Source organism: Pezoporus flaviventris, unplaced genomic scaffold, assembly GCF_033815535.1.
Source record: "Pezoporus flaviventris isolate CSIRO_AGI_PZ_B2104156 unplaced genomic scaffold, CSIRO_AGI_Pfla_v1 ptg000036l, whole genome shotgun sequence".
In the NCBI taxonomy this organism is placed as follows: Eukaryota; Metazoa; Chordata; class Aves; order Psittaciformes; family Psittacidae; genus Pezoporus; species Pezoporus flaviventris.
The window spans coordinates 27,237,970-27,261,150 of NW_026892584.1; the positions used below are offsets into that span (position 1 = coordinate 27,237,970).

The 23,181-nt window shown below is 46.3% G+C and overlaps 1 protein-coding gene and 1 long non-coding RNA gene across 2 annotated transcripts; one reads left to right on the top strand and one right to left on the bottom strand.

Moving 5' to 3' along the window:
* Positions 1-602: 602 nt before the first annotated feature.
* IRF2BPL (interferon regulatory factor 2 binding protein like) lies at positions 603-4,031 on the bottom strand. The gene is given in 6 exon segments (XM_061463641.1): positions 603-2,596; positions 2,598-2,662; positions 2,665-2,843; positions 2,845-2,985; positions 2,987-3,116; positions 3,119-4,031. Coding segments are annotated over 6 exon segments (2,208 nt in total). The 5' UTR covers positions 3,576-4,031; the 3' UTR covers positions 603-1,360.
* A 581-nt stretch (positions 4,032-4,612) lies between these two features.
* Positions 4,613-12,248, top strand: LOC133274451 (uncharacterized). Its single transcript, XR_009745151.1, has 3 exons — positions 4,613-4,856; positions 8,364-8,409; positions 10,708-12,248. It is a non-coding gene; the product is annotated as an uncharacterized LOC133274451 (long non-coding RNA).
* Positions 12,249-23,181: the final 10,933 nt, after the last annotated feature.

Consider the following 23,181-nt stretch of genomic DNA (forward strand, 5'->3'; position numbering starts at 1 on the left):
TGCCTAAATGGGGTAGCTACTCATCAGCTGCAACACCAACTGCAGAAGCTGTTATTTCCCACTCCGCTTTTCTGCACTGTGCTCAACTACAGATCTGCCTCACCACGAGTCTATGGCTGATGTCTAGCTTTGACAAACAAACACTACTAAAAAATCAACTAAAGTTATTAACCGTGTGACACTGGGTTTGTTTTTTTTTTTGTGAAAGAGAGCTTCATTTCAGTTCTGAAGCCATATTAAATTGCACAGTCAATGGATGCATCCTGTATTTCAAAGAGTTTGCAGCTGGAGAGCTGGGGTTGGGGGGGGGAGAAAGGGAGGAGGAAATGAGATGCAGAAACAGTAAATAGAAAATGCTTAGTCAGCAACTGTTACTGCAACATTAAAGGTGAAATGTAAATAGGCGCAGTGCCAAGATTTAGATAAGTTTGATAACAGCATCATCATCTTACTACATATATGTATGTGAAAATGTGTGTACAAGTGCCACAATTATCACAAGGAACTGCAGGCTCATGGGGTAATGGAAACTTTTAAAGAGGCACTATGGCTCATGCATGCTGCCTGTGCTCTGAGAAAAATGAAACTTGCTACGCCAGAAGTATTAATATCAATTGAATTTATTACAATTTACTAAGCTCCAAGGCACATTACAGTGTTCTGTTAACTACAGAAATGTATAAAGGACAAACAGAGCATGTTTTTCATGTACAGCATTTTGCTCTACTGTTCAAAAGCATCCGTGCATCAATAAAAGCAAAAACAAAACACATGAAGATTAAAAACGTTCAGATCAATAGAAACAAACTGAAACATTTTCCTTACAAACTTGCAACAAAAAACCACCCCTCCCCCCCCCCCCAAGAGCCACCCCACCGTTTTGCAAACAAACAGAAAAAAAAACAAAACCAAAAAAAAAAAAGAAGGTGAAAGACTAACACTCAGGGCTTGTCAAACATAAGCTGTCACCATTTTTGTAGCAATTTTTTAGGCATCAACACTGGCCTTGGCAAAATTTTTTTTTTCCTTTTTTGTGTTTTTTTTTCTTCTTCTTTCAGAGAAGTGCATACATTTACAAAAATACACACCAGCAGCAGGTAATCGCTAAGGGCTATTAACTTTGTACCTAGCCAACACACTGCCAAAGAAATGAGAACAGGTATTATGTGGTAACCAAACAATATTATATTCTGTTTAACAAAAACCAGCTCTATCCTTCAAATGAAGAAGAGTACATACCTTTGTTTCAAAATATAGAAACATACGACGAAAATAATGTCTATACATAAGACTAACTTTTGCAGTTTGTTATATTCACAATTCTACATCTTCAGGAGTCTGAAGGGATTGGATTTCCTACTCAAGGGTCTCTCTCCTTTTTCACTTTAACGTCCCCAGCTAAAATGGTCGCGATCTCGCCCTGCATAAACGCCCAAGGCACATTGGAACCGACTAGAGGGCATTTCTCTCCGCTAGGGCAGTAGACCTCGCCAGTCGCCCCTTGGGCCTTGATGCTCTCTCTGGAACAAGGGAAGCAGAACTTGTGGCTGGGCACAGAGGGGCACTGAACAAAGTGGGTGTCCTCCAAGCGTTCGTGGCAAATGGTGCAGCACAGGGGCCCGCTGTTGGCCATGGGGGAGTCCGGAATGTTTTGGGGATGCACTTGGTCCATGGCGGGGTGGGCGCTGGGGGGAGGAGGGGCCACTTGTAGGTTCATGTCCCCATTGCGAGAGGCCAGGCGGCGCTGGCCTGGCACCGAGGCCGGCGACACAGGGCTGCTGCTGTTTCTGCGGGTGGACGTGGTGGAGTGCACCGAGCTGCCGTCCTTGGGCGAGTGGGCATTGCCCAGCGTGTCGGCCACCGACATGAGCGCGGCCATAGGGGACTGTCCGTTCTGGGGGGCGGACTCGGGCGGCGTGGTCCGGTTGGAGTGAGGCCCGAGGGGCGGCGGCGGCGGCGGCGGGGGGCCCCCGCCGTGCACCGCCCCGAAGCCCCCGGCCGACATGGTGAGCTTTAGCGCTTCGCTCTGGCTGGCCATCCACTGTTGCCGCTGCTGCTCGTCGCTGAGCTTCAGAGCCCCCTCAGCCGAGTCCGAGGGCTCGGGAGAGGCTTTCCTCTTACGCATCGCCCCGCCGCCACCACCGCCGCCACCGCCGGGTCCCCGGGAGGCGGCGGCCGTGCCCTGCGCCCCGCCGGCCCCAGTCCCCGGCCGCGGGAGACTCACCAGCGCCGTGGGTAACATGGGGCAGCTGGCGTCCAAGTAGGGCTGCGGCAGCATGTCGGCGCCCACCAGCTCCTTGAAGAAACGCACGGACTCGGGCAGCAGGTCCCCCAGGAGCCGCCAGTCGCCGGAGCCGTGCTTCTTCTCGTACTCCAGGTACTTGAAGCCCGAGGAGAGGCCGCGGCCGAAGTCCTTCATGCAGTCCTGGTACATCTGTTTGGCCACTCCGGAGGCGCTGGAGAAGACGGTGCCGGAGCCGCTGGGGTACTCGATAAAGAGCTTCAGCTCATAGTCCATGCCCGGCTTGGAGACAGCGTCGAAGGCAAAGACGCGGCCCAGCTGGGCGTGATCCTTCTTGAAGCGCACCTCGTAGGGGGGTGCAGCCGGCCAGAGTGAGCAGCGTGTCCCGCACGATCTTGGGCTTGCTGGCCCACTCCTCGGCCGGTTCCGCAAGCTCTCGCTGAGCTCGGCCAGAGCCTCCGCGTTGCGCTGCTTCTCCTTCAGCTCCCGCTCCTGGTCGCTACTGGACACCGAGCCCGGCCGCTTGCCGCAGGCCTCGGAGGACGAGCCACCGCCTCCCCCCGGCGCCACCGCCGCAGGTGCCCCCTTGGGAGGAGGCGGAGGGAGCCGGGGGGCCCCCGCCGCCGCGGCCGCTCAGGCCCCCGTGCGGCGGGGGCAGCGCCACGCCAGGGGCGGCGGGCCCGTTGAGGAGGGTCTGCGGCAGCAGGTTTGGGGGCACGTTCATCTGGGCGCCGGCGCCCCCGGGGCAGGCCGGACACCAGCCCGCCGTGCGCTCCGCGGCGGGAGGAGAAGAGGAGGAGGAGGAGTGGGCTCTGCCGGTTCAGCTCCGGCGGCCCGTCCTCAGGCGGCTTGGGGAAGCCGTTGGGCCCCCCAGCCCGTTGGGTAGACGGGCGCCGTGGCTGCCGCCCAGGCTGCCCGGCGGTGGTGGGTACTCGAAACGGCTGCGCTGCTCCGCTGCGGCGGCGCTGAGCCCGTAGCGTTCCAGGCTGGACTGGGTCAGCCCCGCCGAGGCTGCCTTGGAAGAGGCATCCACATGGTTGAGCTGCTGCTGGGCCGCCGCCGCTGCCGCCGCTTCTTTGGCGGACAGCGTCACTGCCTTGACGCCGACAGGCGGCGGGGGTCCCGGGGAGCGGCCGTCCTGGAAGCAGCCGTGCGCTCGCTTCAGCTGCCGGGCCGTCTCGATCACGAACTCGATGCGGTCGGCGCCCTCGTAGTTGACGCAGCCCCGGCAGACGGGCTCCGTGAAGTCCCAGATCATGGCCCAGGGCATGCGGGGCAGGTCGCACAGGTAGCAAGACTGCCTCCGGGACGACGACACCTGCGCGGCGGACATGGTGCTGCTGGCCGGGGAGCTGCTGCCGCTGCCGCCGGGGTCGGGGCTGGCTCCGTCTTCCCCCCCGGGCTGCAAGGGAGGTGGCTTTCCGTACCTGATCCTGTCGCCCCTTGTAGCAGGGGGATCGTCTGCTTTTAGTTCTCTCCTGCTGCCGGAGAGGCTTCTTCTACCTGGTCCTTCCGCTGCTTCCCCGGTGGGGTGGGAACCACTTCTCCCGCTCCTCCGGGGGGCTGGGTGGGGGTCGCCTTCTAGCCGCTTCTGTTTCCCTGCGCTAGCTCTCCGCGGCTGCTGCTCCTCCTCCGGGAGGAGGCGGAGGTGCACGGAGGAAGATGGGGGGGGGGGGTCACCTTCCACCCGCCGTGGCTGCCTCGCGAGCTCGCACTTCGCTACGTGCTGATCCACTGCCGCGAGCGAAAGAGGGGTACCCGCACGGAGCTGTCCGGTCCCGCCGGAGGTGGCAGCGGTGGCGGCAGGAGCGTGCCAAGCGGCGCCGCCTGCTCCTCACTCACATCCTCGCCGCGGCTCGCAGTCCGAGCGCGGGGTGCTGCGCGCCGCCGCGTGTGCCTGCGCGCCCCCCTCCGCCGCGCCGCGCTCCCCCCGCACCGCCCCGCGCCGCGCCGCCCCTCCCCTCCCCTCCCCCTCCTCCGCGCCGCGCTCCGGGCGGGGCGCCGCGTCACCGCCGAGCGCCCCGCTCGCCGCTCCCCTCCCCCACGCCGCCGGCGCGGAGCCCACTTGTTGCGCGGCGCGCGCATGCCCGGCGCGCTGCCCGGCGGCAGCTGGAGCGCGGCGGGGCGCGCGGGCAGCCCGCGCTGCCGGCTATGTTTGGAAACCTGAATGCAGCGCGCGCCCTGGCCCCCTCCTCTCCTCCCCTGCGCGCGCCGCGGTGCCCCGCCGCGAGCCGCGGGCCAGGGAGCGCGCGCCCGTGTGCGCGGGGCTTGCTCCCGAGCCGGGTGTCTCGGTTCGGGGCGCCGCAGCCCGCGGCCTTCCTGCTCTGTCCCCGCTCTGCCCCTGCCACCGAGGCTGACGGTGGGATTCCCGCGCGCCACGCTGCTGAGGCAAACGGGGAGGGGGTGGGGTGGGGATCCCGCCTCGATATCCGATTTCGTGTTTCTCTTTCAGTGATCCCGGTGACAGAATGACACAGTTTCTGTGAGCCCGTGACTGCATCAGAAGCTCTTCCACTTTTGATTTGTTTAAATCGGCCATGTTTGCCGAGTGCTTCAGGTTGGGCTGGGAAAGACAGCGCTGTGCGCTGCTCGGGGGGTAGGAGCGGCCGGGCAGGTGAGTAACCGCTGTGATCTCACCTCGCTCATGCACAGGGACACAGGGTTTTCCCGGCGCTAGGAGACGGAACGCACGGCTGCTTTTTATCTATTTACCCTTCTCTAGCTTGCTGACATTTGCATAACACTGCTAACAGGCAAATTACTCAAAGGAACTTCGGCTCAATGCAAATAAGCCGAGAATGCATTTCACTGGGAGGAAAGCAAAACTCGGCAGCCTGCCTTCTCCCGAGGGTGCCTTCTCCCTGCCGGTGCCCTGCCTGGCGGGACGGGCTCTGCACAGCCCGCTCGTACTCTCGCAGCACTCTGTGGCTGCTTTTGCAAACACCGACATCGCGGTCCCCGTCCAAAGAACAATAACCTCGACCGCGGGGACGCGGTCCGGTGGGGACCCGCCGTGCTGCGCTGCGAGCGGCCACCGGCGCCGCGTCCCCGGGCCGCTCCCGGGCGCACGGTGCCCGCGGCGGGGCAGACTCGCCCGCTTCCGGAGTGCGGAGCCTCCGCCGGGCTGGCTGCGTCTGGCGGATGTCTTGTTCAGCCCCTCTTCCTTTGTTGCTAGAAACGCCGAAATCCTAGTCCATTCCAGGTTTCCCTCCGCGCTTAAAAGGGAGTAGGGGGGTTCTGTGGCGCGGTGCCACGGCTCCCTTGAGCACACCCAACGCTAGCAGCGATGCGGCACCGAGCAGGAAAGATACCTTCCATTCGGCTAATAACGCTTCAAAACTCACACGACAGAAAGTTGTTGATTTAAATAATTCCTTTCTTATCGCCACTGCATCTCATTTCCATTTTTAGTTGTCTAAAACGTTTTATATGATCTGGTTATAATTTGTTAAACTGACAAACGAATTTGATATGGATGTGAGTGGAATTATTTTACAGGGAAGGCTTAAGGAAATGCATATGCTGAGGTTACAGAAATGGTAGGACCAAATCCAGTAACAAAATAAATTCGGACAAAGGGACTTTTTTTCCATGGAAAGCTTGTCAAAGCAGCGAGTAGAGATAGAAAAGTCTTCGAGTTATGTGAGTCTCCTATATGCAAATTGGCTGAAGAAGATGCACCGAAGGAGAGTGGATTTCACACTTAGAAATTTCACACCTAAACCGTGGCCATTAGAGAGGCTTCATAGAAGCAGGCTTCCACTAAGGCACATGAAAGTTGGTCAAAGTGAACGTCTTTGCTTCCAGCCACAGCGATTTAGTGATGGCTGCAGGATTTCTACTTTAATATGACTTTACTTGACTAAACAAGCGTTGTTCACTCTGATTCATATTGGAAGGTCACCTCCTTTCCTATCCTTTTATTGCCCCGTGCTGATCTTCATAGGAGCAGCAGAATTGGGCTGTGGGAAGAGGTCAGCCCCTGCTAAAAAAATTGAGAGCTGAGGTTTTCCCCTTCATCCCGAGTGTCTGGGAATTCAGGTCTGCAGCATATCCCGACTGCATTTCAGTCCCCGGGTTATACAAACCCAACAACATGACAAGGCAGTCTGTGTGCTTGAACCACCCCTCACCCTGGCTCCTTGCTCCACTGAATCTTCCTGCAAGAAAGCCCTTTTTTGGTAACACTCACCTCACATTAACAGACTTCTTGGCTCACAAGAGCAGCCTTTATAGTGGGTGTAAATAATAACCACCTTAGTTAGATATAATCTAGTCTCAGAAAACCATTTACAGGTGCTGTCAACTCCCTTTATAGTTTGTGAACAGAAAAAGAGAAGAGATTAGCATCTGTGACCCAACCAAACTGCCTTTGCTTTTACTTGCAGGATACACAGTTGTGGAAATATGTTTGTTTTTTTTCTGTAATGTTAAACTTTGATTTAAACTTTGGCCATGGGCACGTACTGTACCGTTACGCAAACAGCACTTAAGGATGAAGTGTCAGCATAGCAACAATATGGCCAGCAGCAGTGGTGATCTCTGCAAAGCTGACTGATGAAGAGAACTGCAATGTAAATGCAAATAAATGCCACACTGTGGCACCTTCACAGGGAACGAGTTGTCAGTATCAATCTAATCTGGTAGGGGAAAATAGATTGAACAGTGGCAATGTCACAAAGCTCTCGTCTATGGCAGCACTGTCCCTGAGAGGGTAGCAGCGGGCTTTCCTGCTCACTTCCGCCTTTCCTCTCCTTCGCCATGTGAATGGCAGGGCAGGAGCAATCCAGATCGCTCTTGCTGGATTTATACTAAACATGTCTTGTATTTATTTAGCTCTGAAATAATCCAGGAATTAAAATTACTTTTGGAGAAGGAAAAGAGGAATCCCAAACAATGTAGCCATTCAGGTGCCTGATCTGGCTAACTGAAAGAAAGAAGCGAGCAAACAGAAAATAGCGTAGGAGCCCCCCCAGACAGTGGCTTGTTTAATAAGAGGATGGAGGGGCGCACAAGGAGGGACGGAGCTGCAAGCAATTGCTACCCGGCTACTGCTTTTTTGTACAGGAACACGAGTCAGCACTTTAGATACAGCATTAGGGATTCGGTGGAGATTGCCCCAAGTTTACAACCTGCCAGTAGTCCCAAGGGACAAGGAATATAATTTTCACTATCAGAAGTGAAATACACTAACTCCTTCCTTTCAGCGCTAGGATAAATACTGCCATCTGATAATCCCTTTTCCTTTATTCCTGTTGCCTTCTTTATTTGGAAGTACACAAGCACACACAGGCATATACACATCTGTGCTACATTAAAACAGCAGGTGAAGCTCTAATTTAAACAAAGGAGTCAAAACAATCATACTGAACACAGCATGCAGGGGGTGGCCAGCACCCTTCTTAGTGCCACCAGCAGCTATGAGAAGCAAAGGGTACAACACACTGTGAAGGAGTAAGTGACAAAACCCAGGTGCCTGGCTATACCCCAGGTCTGTCAGGCTTTGCTCTGTGCCATTCCCATGCCTGATCTCCCAAAATACAAGATTACTGTTGATCTGGATGCGGGTGGAGTACTGTTGATACTGGAGTACTGATTGATCAGCAGTCCCGTGTTAATTATGTGAAATATAGGACAGCCCCAAAGTTTGCAAGCAGTAATAATTAGGATCCCATGATCTCAGCAGCTTGGGAACTAATGGTCTGGTCTGGCTTTACATGCTAACAGCCTGGGAATATGCTTAACTCTTTCTCGCTCACTCTAAGAAGTTTCAGTACTGATCAGTGCAGCAGTCACGTCAGCTGGTTCTTCTGCAGGCACTCACCTACAGAAATGGCTTTTTTCTCAGCAGTCAAAGCAGCAGATATAACTGGAAAAAAAAATACAAGAACCAGAAGGGAAGTGCACTCCCAAGAGTGTGATTTACATGGATTTACCTCAGTATACCAAATAAAATAGAATCTATCACAATCGAATCACTAGCTTCAACACAGAGATCAGCAGTGAACAGAGCACTTGGTGGTAAAGGGAGTGTGTTCAGCAAATCAAAACACAAAACACTTCAGTAAGGAGTTGCATCATTTTGTCAAATTAAAAGTTAAACACTATTTTCTTCTACTAGGAGCTGCCAGGAAGTGTCAAAACACCTAGGTACAAAGAATAGGAGTGTAAGTACGTGTTTCTGTTTATCATTTCAATTCTCATCTCATCATAATTCTGTTTTTCCTACCATTCTTCAGGTAGTGAGCCTTGCTGACTTGCAGAGCCTTATCGCTTTACCATCTAGGAACTCTGCCCTCTTTTCTTCCTTCCTTTTTTCTCTCTCCTTGATCTGCAGTGCGGACCCATTTCTTAAGGGATGTTGCCTGTTGCGTCCTGTGGTTTTCCCAGTCCCATTTCCACACTGCTGCCGGAGAGGGGACCCCAGGGCACAGACCGGAGGGTGGGAGGCTGCCCTGCCCACAGCCCAGCCGCTGATGAAGCCAGGCCACCACCACCCCATGTGTCCAGCCAGGGGCACTCTGCAGCCCAACCTCTCTCTTTGGCCCTGGAAAGCAGTTAAGCGTCCTCTTGGAGACCCACCCCAAATCAATTTTGCTACAGCTGTCTTTATGCTTTTAAACCCACCCGCGAGCCCAGATTTCCACACGTTAACCTTTGCCAAATCTCACAGTGCAAAATAAGACACCTGTAATTAATTCTGCTCCCTTCACAAGGGGCTAGCGACTAGGTAGCATGTTCTAGGCTGGGATATGCAGAGGGTGGGTCTTCCACCGTTGTTATTTTTACTTTATCCCTGGACTGTTTTCATCTTACATCCTGTGGACATAGTAAACAATCAACAATAATGAATCAACTGAATCGGTACTTTTTTTTAAGGCTATTCCCACTGAGAGCCACTTGCACTTTCATGACAGTTAAGAATCTGCCAAACATTAGCTTAGTTACCAGAAAGACAGGCTCCCCCCTCCCTTCACCCCATACACAGATTGTTTATCAAAATGTGCTGCCAAGAAAAATATCCCTGCTTTTGGCCTCCACCAGTGATTAATAACACTTGAGAACTGAACAAAACTTCACTGTGTTTTCCAAAAAATGGGGGAGCTGGGAAGGAGGTGGGCAGCTAAGAAAGAAAGAAGGAAAAGTAAAAGAAGGAAAGGAAAAAAAGGAAGAAAGGAAGAGAAGGAACAAAGGAAAGGAAGGGAAGGAAGAAAGAAAAGGAAGGGAAGGAAGAAAGAAAGGAAGTGGGGAAGGGGGGAAGGGGCAAAGGAAGGGAGAGGAGAAGGGAAGGGAAGGGAAGGGGGAGGGGAGGGAAGGAGAGGAGAAGGGAAGGGAAGGGAAGGGGGAGGGGAGGGAAGGGGAGGGAAGGGAAGGGAAGGGAAGGGGGAGGGAAGGGAAGGGAAGGGAAGGGGGAGGGAGGGGGGGAGGGAGGGAGGGAGGGAGGGGAAAAGGAAAAGAAGCTGCACAATCTTAAGTTATTTCACATGGCATAACTTCCTTTTCCTCTGTCATGAGGCCTTCTGAAAAAAACTAAACTACTTTTTCTCCAAGGCCATGTAATAAATGCTGATTAACATTGTTATTGAAAGAAGGATGATATGGACACTGGATGAGGGCGAGAATAGAAACAGGGGGGAGGAGGCAGTTTCTTTTATGAGCACATATCAAGATGAGCTATGGGGGGAAACTGAGGGGAAAAAAAGGATCATTTACGTGCTTTTCAAAGACTGTTGGTAAAATTCCTAAGGGAGACTAAGTGCCAAAATTAACTGTTTTGCTGTATTACTTTTAGACACTACTGCCTGGGTGAATTAAGTCAAGTCTTCAAGCAGCAGCCAAAGATAGCTGCAAGCTGAAAAAGAGGCTCTGCATTTCCTTGTTTTGTGGTGAAACTCACAAATTTGTGGAGATTGTCTTTGCTCCAGGGTTTTTTTTCATATCTCTCTCTCTTTTTTGCCTTCTGGGCTATTTTTACTCTTTTTTATTTGGCTTTAGAAATTTATTTAGTAACAGGAAGGCAAGGTAAGAAACAAGCATTTGTTGAGAAAAACCAGGAAAGTAAAAAAATGTGAGTGCATCCATGTATACTGTATCTATTTATACATACATGTGAGACTATACATATGTATGTAAGTCATATAAGGAATTTTCATTACTCTCTATTCCAAAAGATATAATTTAGTAAAAGATAATAAACAGCTGTTTGAACAGTGGGATATAGACTAGTGAAAACAGTTTACTGAAATTAATGATGCTGGATTGAACCAAACCTTCCCTTTGGAATTAGCGCCAGACGTAGTTTTCCTGAACCCTGTCCAAGTGCCTGAGCGACAGACAATTTTCATTCTATTTGTGCTAAAGGCTTATGACTAGTGCTGGAAAATGAAGCCCTTGCCCTTGATCTTGGTGCAGATTAAAAAAAAAGAAAAAGCAGAACTGTGCCAATTTGTTTCCTCTGCCAATAGAAGCCCTTGTGCTTGTGCTCTGGGTAATGCAAAACAATGAAAAGTTCACACGAAAACTCCTCATTGAAAGGAAACCCACCAAGAGCCATGTTCTGTGCTACATTCATCAGCCCGTTTCCGAGAGTCTCACAATGTCAGCAAAATGCAGAGGGTAAGGGCAGAAAATATTTACCAGCCAGCAATACTGTCTTCTGTTTCTATTCCATGTCTCACTGCTAGGCATTTGATCATGATTGCTAAAAACACTCCCCTGTAAATCTGCACAGTCTCCCTTCTGCTAACACCCATCTCCCCGTGTTCAGGTATTGCATGTAAATTTGGGGCTGTGCAGAGCTGCTGCTGCCGGAGCTGTTACCGGAGCTGATTCTATTTCTGAGGGATGAAATACACATCTGACATACTCCCCCCCGCCCCCAATTTACAAACAGTGCCTATACTGTAGAGCTGTCAGCCAGCTAATCTCTGATTGCTTTTTCCTAGATTATTAATAAAATTAGAACCCCAAGCAGAAGGCGTTTGCTTTCATTGTACAGTCTGCACTTGTGACATGGTACATGTGGAAAATTTTGAGTGCACTGCAGTGAATGGTCTGGGGGTTAGTTTTTAGCTTCCGCTAAGTACCTGGCAGGCTGCCACGGCTGAAGGATTCTGGGAACTGAAAGGCTTCCAAGTACAAACTGCCAGCATTAAGCAGTCCTGACAGCTCTGCTCCTTCCACACTTGGCAGCAGTTCAAAGTGCTCTTTCATTTGAAAGGCTGGAAGGCTGCCATGTGCAATGCAGATTTGCTGTGCCTGCTCTCATAAGGAACTGATAAATGCCGTTGCTGTTGCCATGGGGACAGGAGGCTATCAGAATGGCCTTGTGATCTGCAGCCTCTCAGCTCTGCAGGCTTTTTTTTTTCCCTGAGATAGTGAAATAAATGTTATAGAGAAGGTTAACTCTTGAAGGACAGGAAGCACTGCCTTGAAAGGACTGGGTGAGCCTCTGTGCCTGGCTCCGTCAAAGCTGGGAACAAGATTAACACATACCTGCCAACTGTCCCTATTTGGGAAGGCCTGGCCCTGGGGATTTTTTAAGGAGGGAGGGAAGGAGACAGGGAGAGAGGGAGGGAGGAGGAGGGAAAACCTTCTTCTCACCACTCAGTGCCTTCATATTTCTTTTCCTTCTCAGGATCTCCCAACATAATGAAAAGGCCACCCCCTTTCTCCCCCCCCCCCATCCCCACGTACAGTTTTCAGATGCTGGGGAAGTGAATTAATTTACTATTGGATCCTGTAACATGCCTGATGTCTTTAGCTCTCATTAACAGCACTGGACAGCCAGCAGGATTAGACCCATTATGTGGACTCCGTGTGTGGTTAATGTGAGTAAAAAGAAAGAACAATGTGATACAAAACTGCATGTTTAGGAGAGATCTCTGTGATGATGCAAGTCCTGATAGTGAATCTCAGCGTCCTATTTCCCAAGATTAAAATAAACACACCCTTGAGCTATGCAGTTTGTGTGTGTATATAAACGACTGTGCACATCTACTACTGAAAAAGCTGCCCATCCACTATTGAAAAAGCGTAGAGAAAAATATAGGTGGCAATTATTTTCACCAGAATTTAAGCCCTTTTCCTGTGTCTTCTTTTTTTTCACATTATTTTTTCCATCTCTGCTACAACAATAAATTTGTGCTCCCTGAAGACATTTTGCTGCAGTCCAGTAAACTGAATCGTGTTTAACCAAGGCAAAGCCTGAACATGACATCAGAGCAGGGAACAATGGAGCGCATCACTCCCCTCCCTGACCACACAGCAAACTTCAGGGCAGCAGTTAAAAAGATCAATCTGGGCATGTCTCTGTGTTTACTGAGCACATATGAAATGCAATAAGCATGCAGATAGTGGCATAAAACAATAAAGCATTGGGGGAATTTAGTTTATAATATGGAGTGTTAGCAATTTCAGGGCTTTGTTTGAAACTGGGCTAAAAAATCAACCACACCCCACGTGAACAAATCCCCCTCCTTCCTTCTCTGGACATGGGTCTCTGCCTGACAGTTGTATACTTCTGTCTTTCCCACAGATGTGAATGGTATCATCTGAAATGACATATTAAAACTGAACAAACAGAATTCCAACCCAGATTTGACAGATAATCTGGTTAACAACTTCATGGTTAACCAGTAGCGTTTTTAAATAAACACCACCACTCTTACTTATTTTAGTTTCACTTTTTTTTCACTGCATTCATTGTTTAAAAGCTTTTTGGTTACTAATGTGTTATGCAAATGTTTGAATGAAGAAAGTGGCCATTTGAAAACCATGCAAAGGAGGATGTTTTAGAAATAACACAGGAATATACACTCTGCGTGTGTCACACACGCACGCGCATGAGCACCCTTTACCTTTCCTGAATTATCTTTTCGTTTCTGTTTTCAAACAAATCAAGGCATCTGTGTCTCTGAGTTTTGTATCTGACATCAGATCCTGCTGGTTAAAATAATTTACATATGCAAATCTAGAAAGGAGCTCCTTGTCTACATTTGCAGAGCAATTTCAAAATTGCAGACAAGGCTGCATTTCAGAGGGCTCTGGACCCGCCGAGCCAGGCCAAAGGAAATATTTCTTCCTCACTGCTTTGGATTTCTTTTTTTTTTTTTTTTAATAAATAAATGTGAAGTTAACTGTAATTCTACTGAAATTTCTTTACCTGATTCTCTCTGGGTTCTTGCCCACGGTTGTCATGGTAATTTGATAATTCTGGCTTGCTCTCTCCACATTCTGTTTGTCTTGCTGGATTTCCTGATTATTCCGAAAACTCTTTAAAACCCCCTCCTGTCTCTCTCCCTCTGCCCCCATTCTGGGCTCAATTCTCATTTTTTTCATTCCTCCAGCATAAAGGAATGCATATTATTTTGCTGCAAATCTACTAAGGTGAAACTGTTTGCTCCACTTACCTGAAAATGGAGCTAATGAGATAAGCACACATACTAGAGCAGTTCTTGTATTATTTTTCATAGTCTATGACAGGGGATAGAAAGGGAATGTGAAAAGATAACTGCATATAGATTTCTTGTGAAGTACTTGGATCTTAATCCTATAGATATTATTTAGGGTTTAACTGCTGCATTTCTGACAGCAGAAACATGTATTTAACTGTTGCCTTTTCAAACATGACAGGCACATTTGTACCTAGAGTGAGTGAGTTAGAATATATTCTCTCTCTATGACAGACTAGAAGGAATATTTTTATTCAGGGGTTCAGATGACAATTTATGCCAGAAGAAATAGACTGATCATGCTTTGCATGCACAGTGAAACCCAAAGAAAAATGCACGCTGCTAAGTAATATTTAGCTTGGGTGTGTAGTTACAAAAGGTTTATGTCACTGATGTTTGCATCTTTTAAAAGTGCTCAGTATTAGACTGCATATACACAATCTATACATACACATTATAGACGTATATATAATACATATATATGTGAAGGTACATAAAGTTGCTTTTTGGGACGCAGAGGCTCTCCCCCAGACACTACATGATTTTTGTGATAAAAGCACAGAGCTATCACGTGTACTTATGTTCACTACAAATAATTTGTGTGGGTCTTACATCTCATATTATTTCCTTTGTCTAGTCCTTGTACATTTAGCTTCTGTGCCTTTCAAGAAAGGTTATCTATTTTACTGTGCTGGTCAATGCCTCATGCAACCACACCCTGACATCACTAGAGTCTCAAAGAATAAGGTAAATAATTCTCCACTGTTGAGACTCATAACTGAAACTACAGTCCAATTTATTACAATTTAGACACAATTACTTCCACTGTACACTGTCTTTCCAATGTATCAATGGAATCTGCCATCCCATGGGATTAAAAGTATCTGTATCAATTAAAAATGCTCTCAAATTCTGCTGTCTGGCCTCTATTGTTTTATTGTTCTTTCTCTTTCTTGTACTGGAAAGCACATTTGGGATTTCTTACTAAGTCCTTTGATGGCATCACGCTGTGGAATCTGCTAAACTCAGTGAGCATTCCAGCTGTGACAGCCTCTCTGCCCCAACCTATTGCCATAATCTAGGACATCTGTGACATCATCTGACAGTCTGTGACATCACCTTGTGACCTGCAAGACCAGAAAAGGTCATTGTTTCTTAGTCACCATGAATTTAAAAGGTGTCACAGGCAGTATCTGGCATTCAACATTCACACTTGATTTTAACTGTAAAAATGCTGCTAAAATAACCTCTTGACATAAAATAAAGGACCTATAAATCTGTTTGGAAACTTTTAAACTGTACAAATCTTACTTTCTTCTTACTTTTATTTTCAGATTTCCATTCTTAGTAAAATAAAAATGACAAATTTTATCCAATTCCTATGTAGTGTAATAAATCAGCAATGAACACATTTTCTCTTATGTGCTAAACCTCACATATCTCCCACTGCTACTCTACAGAAGAAGAGGTTTCAGTAAATCACATGTGGGACATCTAATGTTAAAATGTGCTTAAATTCACTTTAAACTCTTATTTATTCATGTATTTCTACAATGTAGATACTGCAGAAGCTCAACAGATTTTATGCTTCATACCTACCAGAAAAATGATGGCCTCTCTCTTCTGAAAGGAAGAGTGAGTAAGGAAATGCTCTATTTTACATACTGCTAACACCTAATTTTTTTTTACAAAATATATCTGGTAGCATTTGTTGTTTGAGTGATCAGAAATATTTACAAATTATAGTATTGAAAGGAACCAACATGCTGATGCTTTCTTCTTTCCTTAGAATGCTGTTTGTTTGCATACCTGCTAATTGCTAAAACTCAGTAATCTGTAGTGGTCTTCCTTTTATTAGTGTAAATTAGCAGTCTTGCTTCACGAATTATGAAGGCTTTGCCATGCAAATGTAATAGGCTCAGCTACTTCTTTTAAAAGTCAGTGTGCTCTAGTCCATTTTTTTTTTTTTTTTTACTACTGTTATCTTTAGTTCTGTGAAGTCTTGGAACATTTCCCAGTCTGGATCTATAGAAAGTTTCCCGGGAAAACGTATAAAGAGTCTGTGTTCTGCTTTCCTCTCTGCTAGCAGTGCCTGCGTGCTTTGGGTGAGCTAGGTCTTTGAAGACCTAGCACATGCATGGAGCCCAGTCAGGCTGAAAAATTTAGCAGTTGAGACATTTTACAGTCCAAAATCTCTTTTAAACAAAGGTGTGGTTTAGCAGGACTGGCTGCTTCTGACCTCTTTCAGCCTCTTATTATTGCAGCTGCTATGATGTAAGGCTGATTATGGCAGAGCTGAAGTAGCTGAGGCTCAGGGAGAAATGCTGAGAACAGCTGTTTTACTGTAAACATTAACAAGGGTTGGACTTCATTTGCAAGCTGGGAGCATTCACAATTTCTGCACAAATAATATGCCGGGAATTTGATCTAGATGTTCACAGCACAAAGAAAAAAATCATCCCTTCTATACATTACTGCAGTTTTGAATGAAGCAAATTCTCTGCAGAGAGATGCATCCCATTAAAATCAACAGGGAATTTTTCACGTTAATACACGGCTTCACACAGATGATACAGACATACACACTGGATAAGAAGATGCAATATTTATCTGGTTTAGCTATTTCTAAAGCTCCTATCACGTTGGTAGTTAAGTGCCAATTAGATACCAAAAATATTCAGTTAAAGCAGACACTGATGTCTGCCGACTATTGCAGAGCTACAGAGTCCTATCCAAGAGGGCAGACAGAGATTTGAATGCTTTCCCCTCAGCTCAGTACTGCAATTCATGGATGTTAGGAAAAAAATTTCAGACCTCATTTTCTTCATTACATTCTCAAAGTTGCTTTTTTCTGAAGCAAATGAAAAATGACCTTTGCAGCAAGCGGGGACATTCACTGACATCACATACATCTGCATATGCACACACAGACGTGCGGACCGCATCCTCCAGACACTGAAAGCTGGGTTCTTTTGCCAAATTATCAGTGTAATGGAGTCTGCGAGGCAGCTCAGCCAGCTACTGGTGCATCAGCCAGTGCAGATATGATAAAGCCTCAGCTGGTTTGCAGCCACTGCAGAGACTGCAATGGCTCTTCCTTTCCCAGATCCTTGTGAAAGACATACCATTTTAAAATGGCTAAATGGAGCCTATTTCTCATGGATCCCCAGTTACCAGACTAGTTTCTTGGGTACAGTGGCAGCCAGTGCAAAATACAGTAGCTCTGCTGGTGTTACAGTTTACACTAGGGACCATGTTGGCAGGGAGACAACCCCAGGATGATGCAAGGATGGCTTAAAGCTGCATTTTCACCACCCTCTTTGAGGCCTGCCAAGAACTGCTTGGCCAAAGCTTGGAGTCTGGGCAACAGTCCCTACTTACAGACTCCTTTTAGAAACTCCCCATATTAAATATAAAGCTATATAAATCCTAACTATCTTCCTCATTTGTTATTATTATGGTTCACAGGCTAAGTAGCATAAACTCTGGTCATCCCTTTGATAAAAGACCAAGGCAACCTTGGGATCCAGAAAGGCTTGTTAAAATTCATCACTTCCAATGAAAATCTTAAACGTCTGGCCTGTGCTGTGGATGTGTACCTCTTTGAATGAGAAATAAAATGAACCAATTGGACATCTGACCTTTTTAACATTCCCAGGACATTTCCCATAAATCTGGAAGTATCAAAATTAGTATCTCTCCAAAATTCAAAGCTAGTTAGCTATATTCTGTTCTCAAATTGTTTAGTTTTTATGCAGGATAAGGGGAGGTTTCTGGTCTCTGTTCTATGTGTTAATCCATTGTGCAGTTGAACAGCTACTGTCTCCTCCTCCAGAGTGGCTGTGTTTCTTCGGATCATGATTTGTTTCTACATTTTGGGATGAAGTAACACAAAATGCTGTCTACCTGGTATATCTGTAAATACGGTTCTCTTGCATTCCTCTTTATAATGGAAAGTAAAAATATTTTGAGTGCCATTTATTCCTGACCCTAGGCATGTTCAAATCTCCAAGTAAGTTTCACCATCCATGTGCGGTAATTGAGGTTTTGAAATGCATCTGGAAACACATATCTTTCCTTCCTGCTCTCTGACAGGATTCCAGAGCACTGGAATCATATCTGTTGTGAGTTGCCTTTCCCCTAGTCATACTTTTTATTGAACAAATGGTCAAAAAACTACCTAGTTGTTTGCTTAGATCTTCTAACCAAAACAAGGCTCCATCCTGTCCTCTTCCACTGCCCATGCCTGTAATTTCTTCTCAAGCTGAACGATGAATGGGGCGAAAGCCAGCATACTATTACATTTGGAACCTGGTTCCATCCAGGAAAATGATACAAATGAACCTGGGAAATAAACTGCAGCTTGAGAAAGTAATAAAGCATGTTACAGTGCTCATATGTAACTGGAGATGGAAGAGCTGTTTCCAGAACAGGGACTGGAAAGGACATACTGGCACCTGTGTGATTTCTGAACCACTGAAAGCAAATTCTTTCCTCTCTGCCTTGGCAGGCCCAGAGAGCAGATGAAATGCCATGGTCTGGCCAAAAGAGAGACTGCTCTGGCACTACAGAAACCTCTTTTATAGCACATTCTTTCTGTGATAGTAGCTCTTCTCACCACCTCAAAAATGCTTGCTGAAACACCAGCCCCAGCTGTAGTTTCTACAAGTGGATGAAACATGTGTCACCACCATTAGAACCATCCAAGCAAAGAGTAGGATATGACACCTCACAACACTGGGCCGGCAAAGAGTAGCCCTGCTCTAGACTGACAGTGAACATTCAGTACTGGGGCATGGTAATTCTGAAGGGCACCGAATACTCTTTCTCAAAGCTCCCTGAGAAAACTAGGTCCAAAAGTTTGGATTTGGTACTGGAATTCCCCATTAAACATCCCAGTAAGTTGAAACATTTGGCTACAGATCTTCTTGTCTCTAAAACCTGTCAGACACACTCAGTTGTCCACCAGAAAGCAGGTGAAACCAACAAACTCATCACCTTGGTAATTCACAACACCAGACCACACTGGTTGTCCTGTGTTAAAAAAAGGACTGCCAAGGAATTTAGAGATCTGAGAGACCGCTAAGCCTACAGTCCAACCCTATTGACACACAATCCAAATTATAAATAACTATTAAAATTTAATCATTTCTTTATTTGTCAGAAATAAACCCTCATTTCTTAAATAAGACACTGTATCTGAAAATCAGTCCACCACTTCTGTCCCTCACTGCTGTCCTGCAACTCACGTTGGTACCACAGGCCACTTCCAAATGTCCTTCACACCAGTGATCCACCTCTGGTTGTGAAGAACAGCATGGATATCCCTTCGTGGTGCTCCTTGTTGGAATGCTGGGCTAGTCAGGTTTAAGGAAATCACTGTGAAACTGTAGAAGTTTAGTCAAGAAACCAAACCCCTCCAAAGGCAATCATATTGAAAATGTTCTGGCTAAAAAAGAAGGAAAAATAAAAGGGGGGGGGGGAAGGGAAGGAGGAGGGAAATTCCTGTTATTTTCCTCAAATATTTTCCAAAATCAATTTTTCTCCAAATATAAACCCAAAATTCATCTGGAAAGCGTGTGTTTATTATAATCCAGACAGTCTTTTGGGGAAATGCATAAAACACCACACTGTATCACAAACATTTCTGATTAGAAAAACAATTCCAATGTAGCTTGTTATCTGCAAACAAGCATCATCAAGCTCCTGTAATGGGAAAATGGTTGCATTCTCTCACAGGCCAAATATAAAACAAAGAATATACCCTAGTCTAAGATAAAGTCTGACCTGAGTTTTTAAGCTTTTCATTTTAAAGCTGTCTGGAAGAGCCAAAGGAATAATGGAGCACTTGTAAGAAGGAATACCAAAAAAATGTCAGTGCCAAATACACTGGGAAGGGAAATGTGGAGAACGTGCATCTCTGAAAAAGATTTTTGAGGTGACAGCCTGGGGATCAGTCCAATAAGAGAATCAGTTACCCAGAACTTGAAGCCCGCAGTGCCAAAGTGAAAGTTAATGGGTTCCTAGAGGGGAGTTCAGAACCTCTTGTTCTGTGTCAAGATTTCCTATAAAGAGCATGGGAAAAATTAGGTACCTCTGAGAATGGCATCCAAAACATCTGTTTCTGTATTTTATCCAGTGACTATTTATATGAAATATTTAAGAAACAGCCCTGAAAGCTCAGAAGGGAATCTAAGGCGCTCTCTGCCAGATGGGTGCTTTAACCAGTACAGTCATGCTTTCTCTTACGCTTTTTCGGTGACTTTCATTCTCTCTCTCTGGTCCAGTGAACTGAAATTATTTTCTGCAGCATGGCACAGTTTCAATAGGAAGGGTGGAGAATGCCTGCCTTCAAAACAGCCTGCGTCTGCTGGTCAGGCCACTCTCCTGGGACATGTGAGTTGGAGTCTCCTCACGCACAGAACATTCTTGTGCTCACAGACAGGAAACTGTGAGGGTGCACTTGAGAACTCACCTTGTTTTTTCTAATCTCTAACTGCTATTATACAGATAATAAAAGGAAATATTTAACAATAACCATGAAAATTACTGACACAGACACCTTTAATCTTTGAGATTCCAAAGCAAACAATGGATTATACTGAAGCAAGTTTGCCCTTTGGACCCAGCAGAAGCACCCAAGAATGCAGAAATGAGCTTTGCTGTACTTCTTAAAATGTTGTAATGCATGTTTTTGTGTGAGCTAGATCAACTCCGTAGGCTGAGTCAGAGAAAATTCTGCTTGCACTGTATCCTTTCTTGTCCACTCTATGGATACTTGCTAACAGCATTTCAGCTTTAACCTCTTTCAGCTCCTTGGGTTTTCCTTAGAGCAAAAGTACAGCAGTTGTATTTAAGCCATGTGCAGGAGCTCAGAGGGATAAGTCTCACCCACAGGTATGTACGTTTGAATCACGTTGCTTATTATCAGTTTATCATCTCCTGGGGCATCATGCAAGCAACAGTGCATAAGCTTAGGCTAGGAGATGAAGAAAATTTCAGCATGTTATTGAAAGTGTAGAGGAGAGCTTGAAGGAAGCAGAAAATAATAAAACATGTTGGATTTTGGCCAAGACAGCAAGAATTAATAATCTGACTTCCAATAGCATAGCATGGGATCTACTGTAACTACAGCTGTGGCCAGTTGTCTCCAAGGCTGTCGGTTTCATGTGGATTTGACAGTTTTGCAGGTTGGTCCCCTTTGAATGTACTTTAATTCTTACTGTATTTAAACAAAAGAAAAAGAGAAGGAATTTCTGAGGCTACACATCTCCTGCTGGCAAAGGTACACAGAGCTCACAGAACAGTAGGAAAGGAACTTTCCAGAATATGGATGTCTCTTTCTTCAGCTGAACCAACACTTGCAGCTCAGATAATGACAGCCAGTCAGCCTCAGGCTGCCTCTGTGCTGCAGCAGGAGTCCTATCAGTGTAGGTTACACTTCCAGGGCTACTTCATCACTCCTCCAGCTCCTGCACTACCATGAGAAGCAGGTATAATGGCCCATACTGTGCCTCCACTTAAGTGAGTCTTTCTGTGCCAATCAGTGGACCTTGTGCATTAGCAGACCTTGTATACTGAAGGAACAAGAGCCAAACCTGTCTCATTTTCTAGTTTTGTGACTCAGAAAGTTTATGCAATGCAGGAAGTTATGATTTCCCAAGTCCTTTCCATAAACAGTGGCTTTGGTGAACACTTTACTCCTCTATGACCCAATCAAATCAAGGGCAGTAGCATATAAATAATTCCATATCTGTATTAAAATGTTTTGCTGAATCTGGGCCTAAGTAAAGATGTATTTAAAGAGAAAAAGTTTCCTAAAATTATGGATTCAGCATCTTAGTGTATACCTTAGAAAATTAAGAACTAACTATATTTATCTAATAGCTTCCTTAACATTCTACACTAATTCCTTTCTTTTCCTATTTAAAAGCAGAGTATTTAAGACTTGTAAAATGTGTGCTTTTACTACTAGGATTTTTTTGCTTTTGTATTTTTTGCTTTTTGAATTTTTTTCCATGCAAACATATGTAGTTTTCAATTTTATGTGACCAGCTTTAGCTATAATAAAGTAGGACCTGCTTTGAAAGACTTCCCTTTAGCAGCAGAAAATCTCTAGCACAGGACAGGGATGAAAAAGGAATGCTACCTATTCTGTGTTGGCCATGATTACATCCAAAAACATGTGCTCCTTTTTTGCCTGATTCACACAAATTCCAACTGCTATATTTTATTATGGCATTTAAGAATTTGGGTAATTAGATATTGAATATAACTCAGTTTATATCTCACAAGCAAAGACACACAGACACATATGCAGTAATATATTCTCAACACTTGTGATTCTGAGTATTTATTGTAACATTTTCTACCTTGACAAAAGTAGTAGAAACATACAGCATGAGGAGGCTATTTTAACTTAAAATTTCTCTTTCTCTGCTTCCATTGCCAATGACTACAGTGGGAAAACACATATTCTAATTGCATCTTGGTAGGCATGTCAAAGTGCATTTTATATACCTGGGTCATGCAACATGCATTGCACACACTATTCAAATCCGAGGACCTTTTGATGGGACAGATTGTGCCTATACTCCCTGAACATACACTGAATGAGCAGGTAAGAACAGCACAAGAGTTACCCTCTGCCCCTGACTCCCACTAACACAAATCACTGGTTCCACGTGGACTCACTGGCCTCACACAAAGCCTGTGACTACACAAAACAGGGCTTCAGTCTTGTCAGCCTCCACTTTGCAACTTTAACACATACATATGATGCCTCCTGCTGCAACTTCTGCTACTGCTGCTGTTGGTTTGGATAGAATCAGACTTTGAAGAACTAGCTTGGACACAGTGGAATGGGACACAATGGTTCTCAATGACCAGAAGAGTTTGGGACTGCAGGCTTCTCCCTCATCCTAGACAAAGGAAGATTGTTCTTTTTAGAACAGAACACCTCTGCCACTTCCCACCTTGCTTACTCCTACAGCAGAGCCTATCAAATACAGATCTCTTCTCTAGAGGAAGGGAAGGGAAGGGAAAGGAGCATGCACCAGGAAGACTGCTTTGAGTTCTACAGAGAGAGGGTGGACAGTGACTCTGCCACTTCAGAGTGCCAGAGTTCAGGATAAGGAGTCACTTTGTGCAAAACATTGCAGCCTGCTCAGCAGCATGATGGGCTTTATTCTCATGTCCTTAAGCACTGCAATCTGCTCACAAAGCCCGGACATCCCTGACTGCTGACTGCTGCAGCCAGTCCTCAAAGGTGCTCAAGTCTACCATCCCCAAATGGTGTGGACCACGTGCCCTGAAATCGTAAGTCAGTTGCCCAGAAGGTGTGCTCAAATAGAGCGAAAGATCAGCTAACTGTGCCTCGCACAGAGGGCCTTTGAAAAGTATTTCAGAAGAGATTTCACTTCCTGGCATACAGAGCTTTGCTTAGGACAAGGAAGAATACAATGACATTATGACAGTGTGTACACA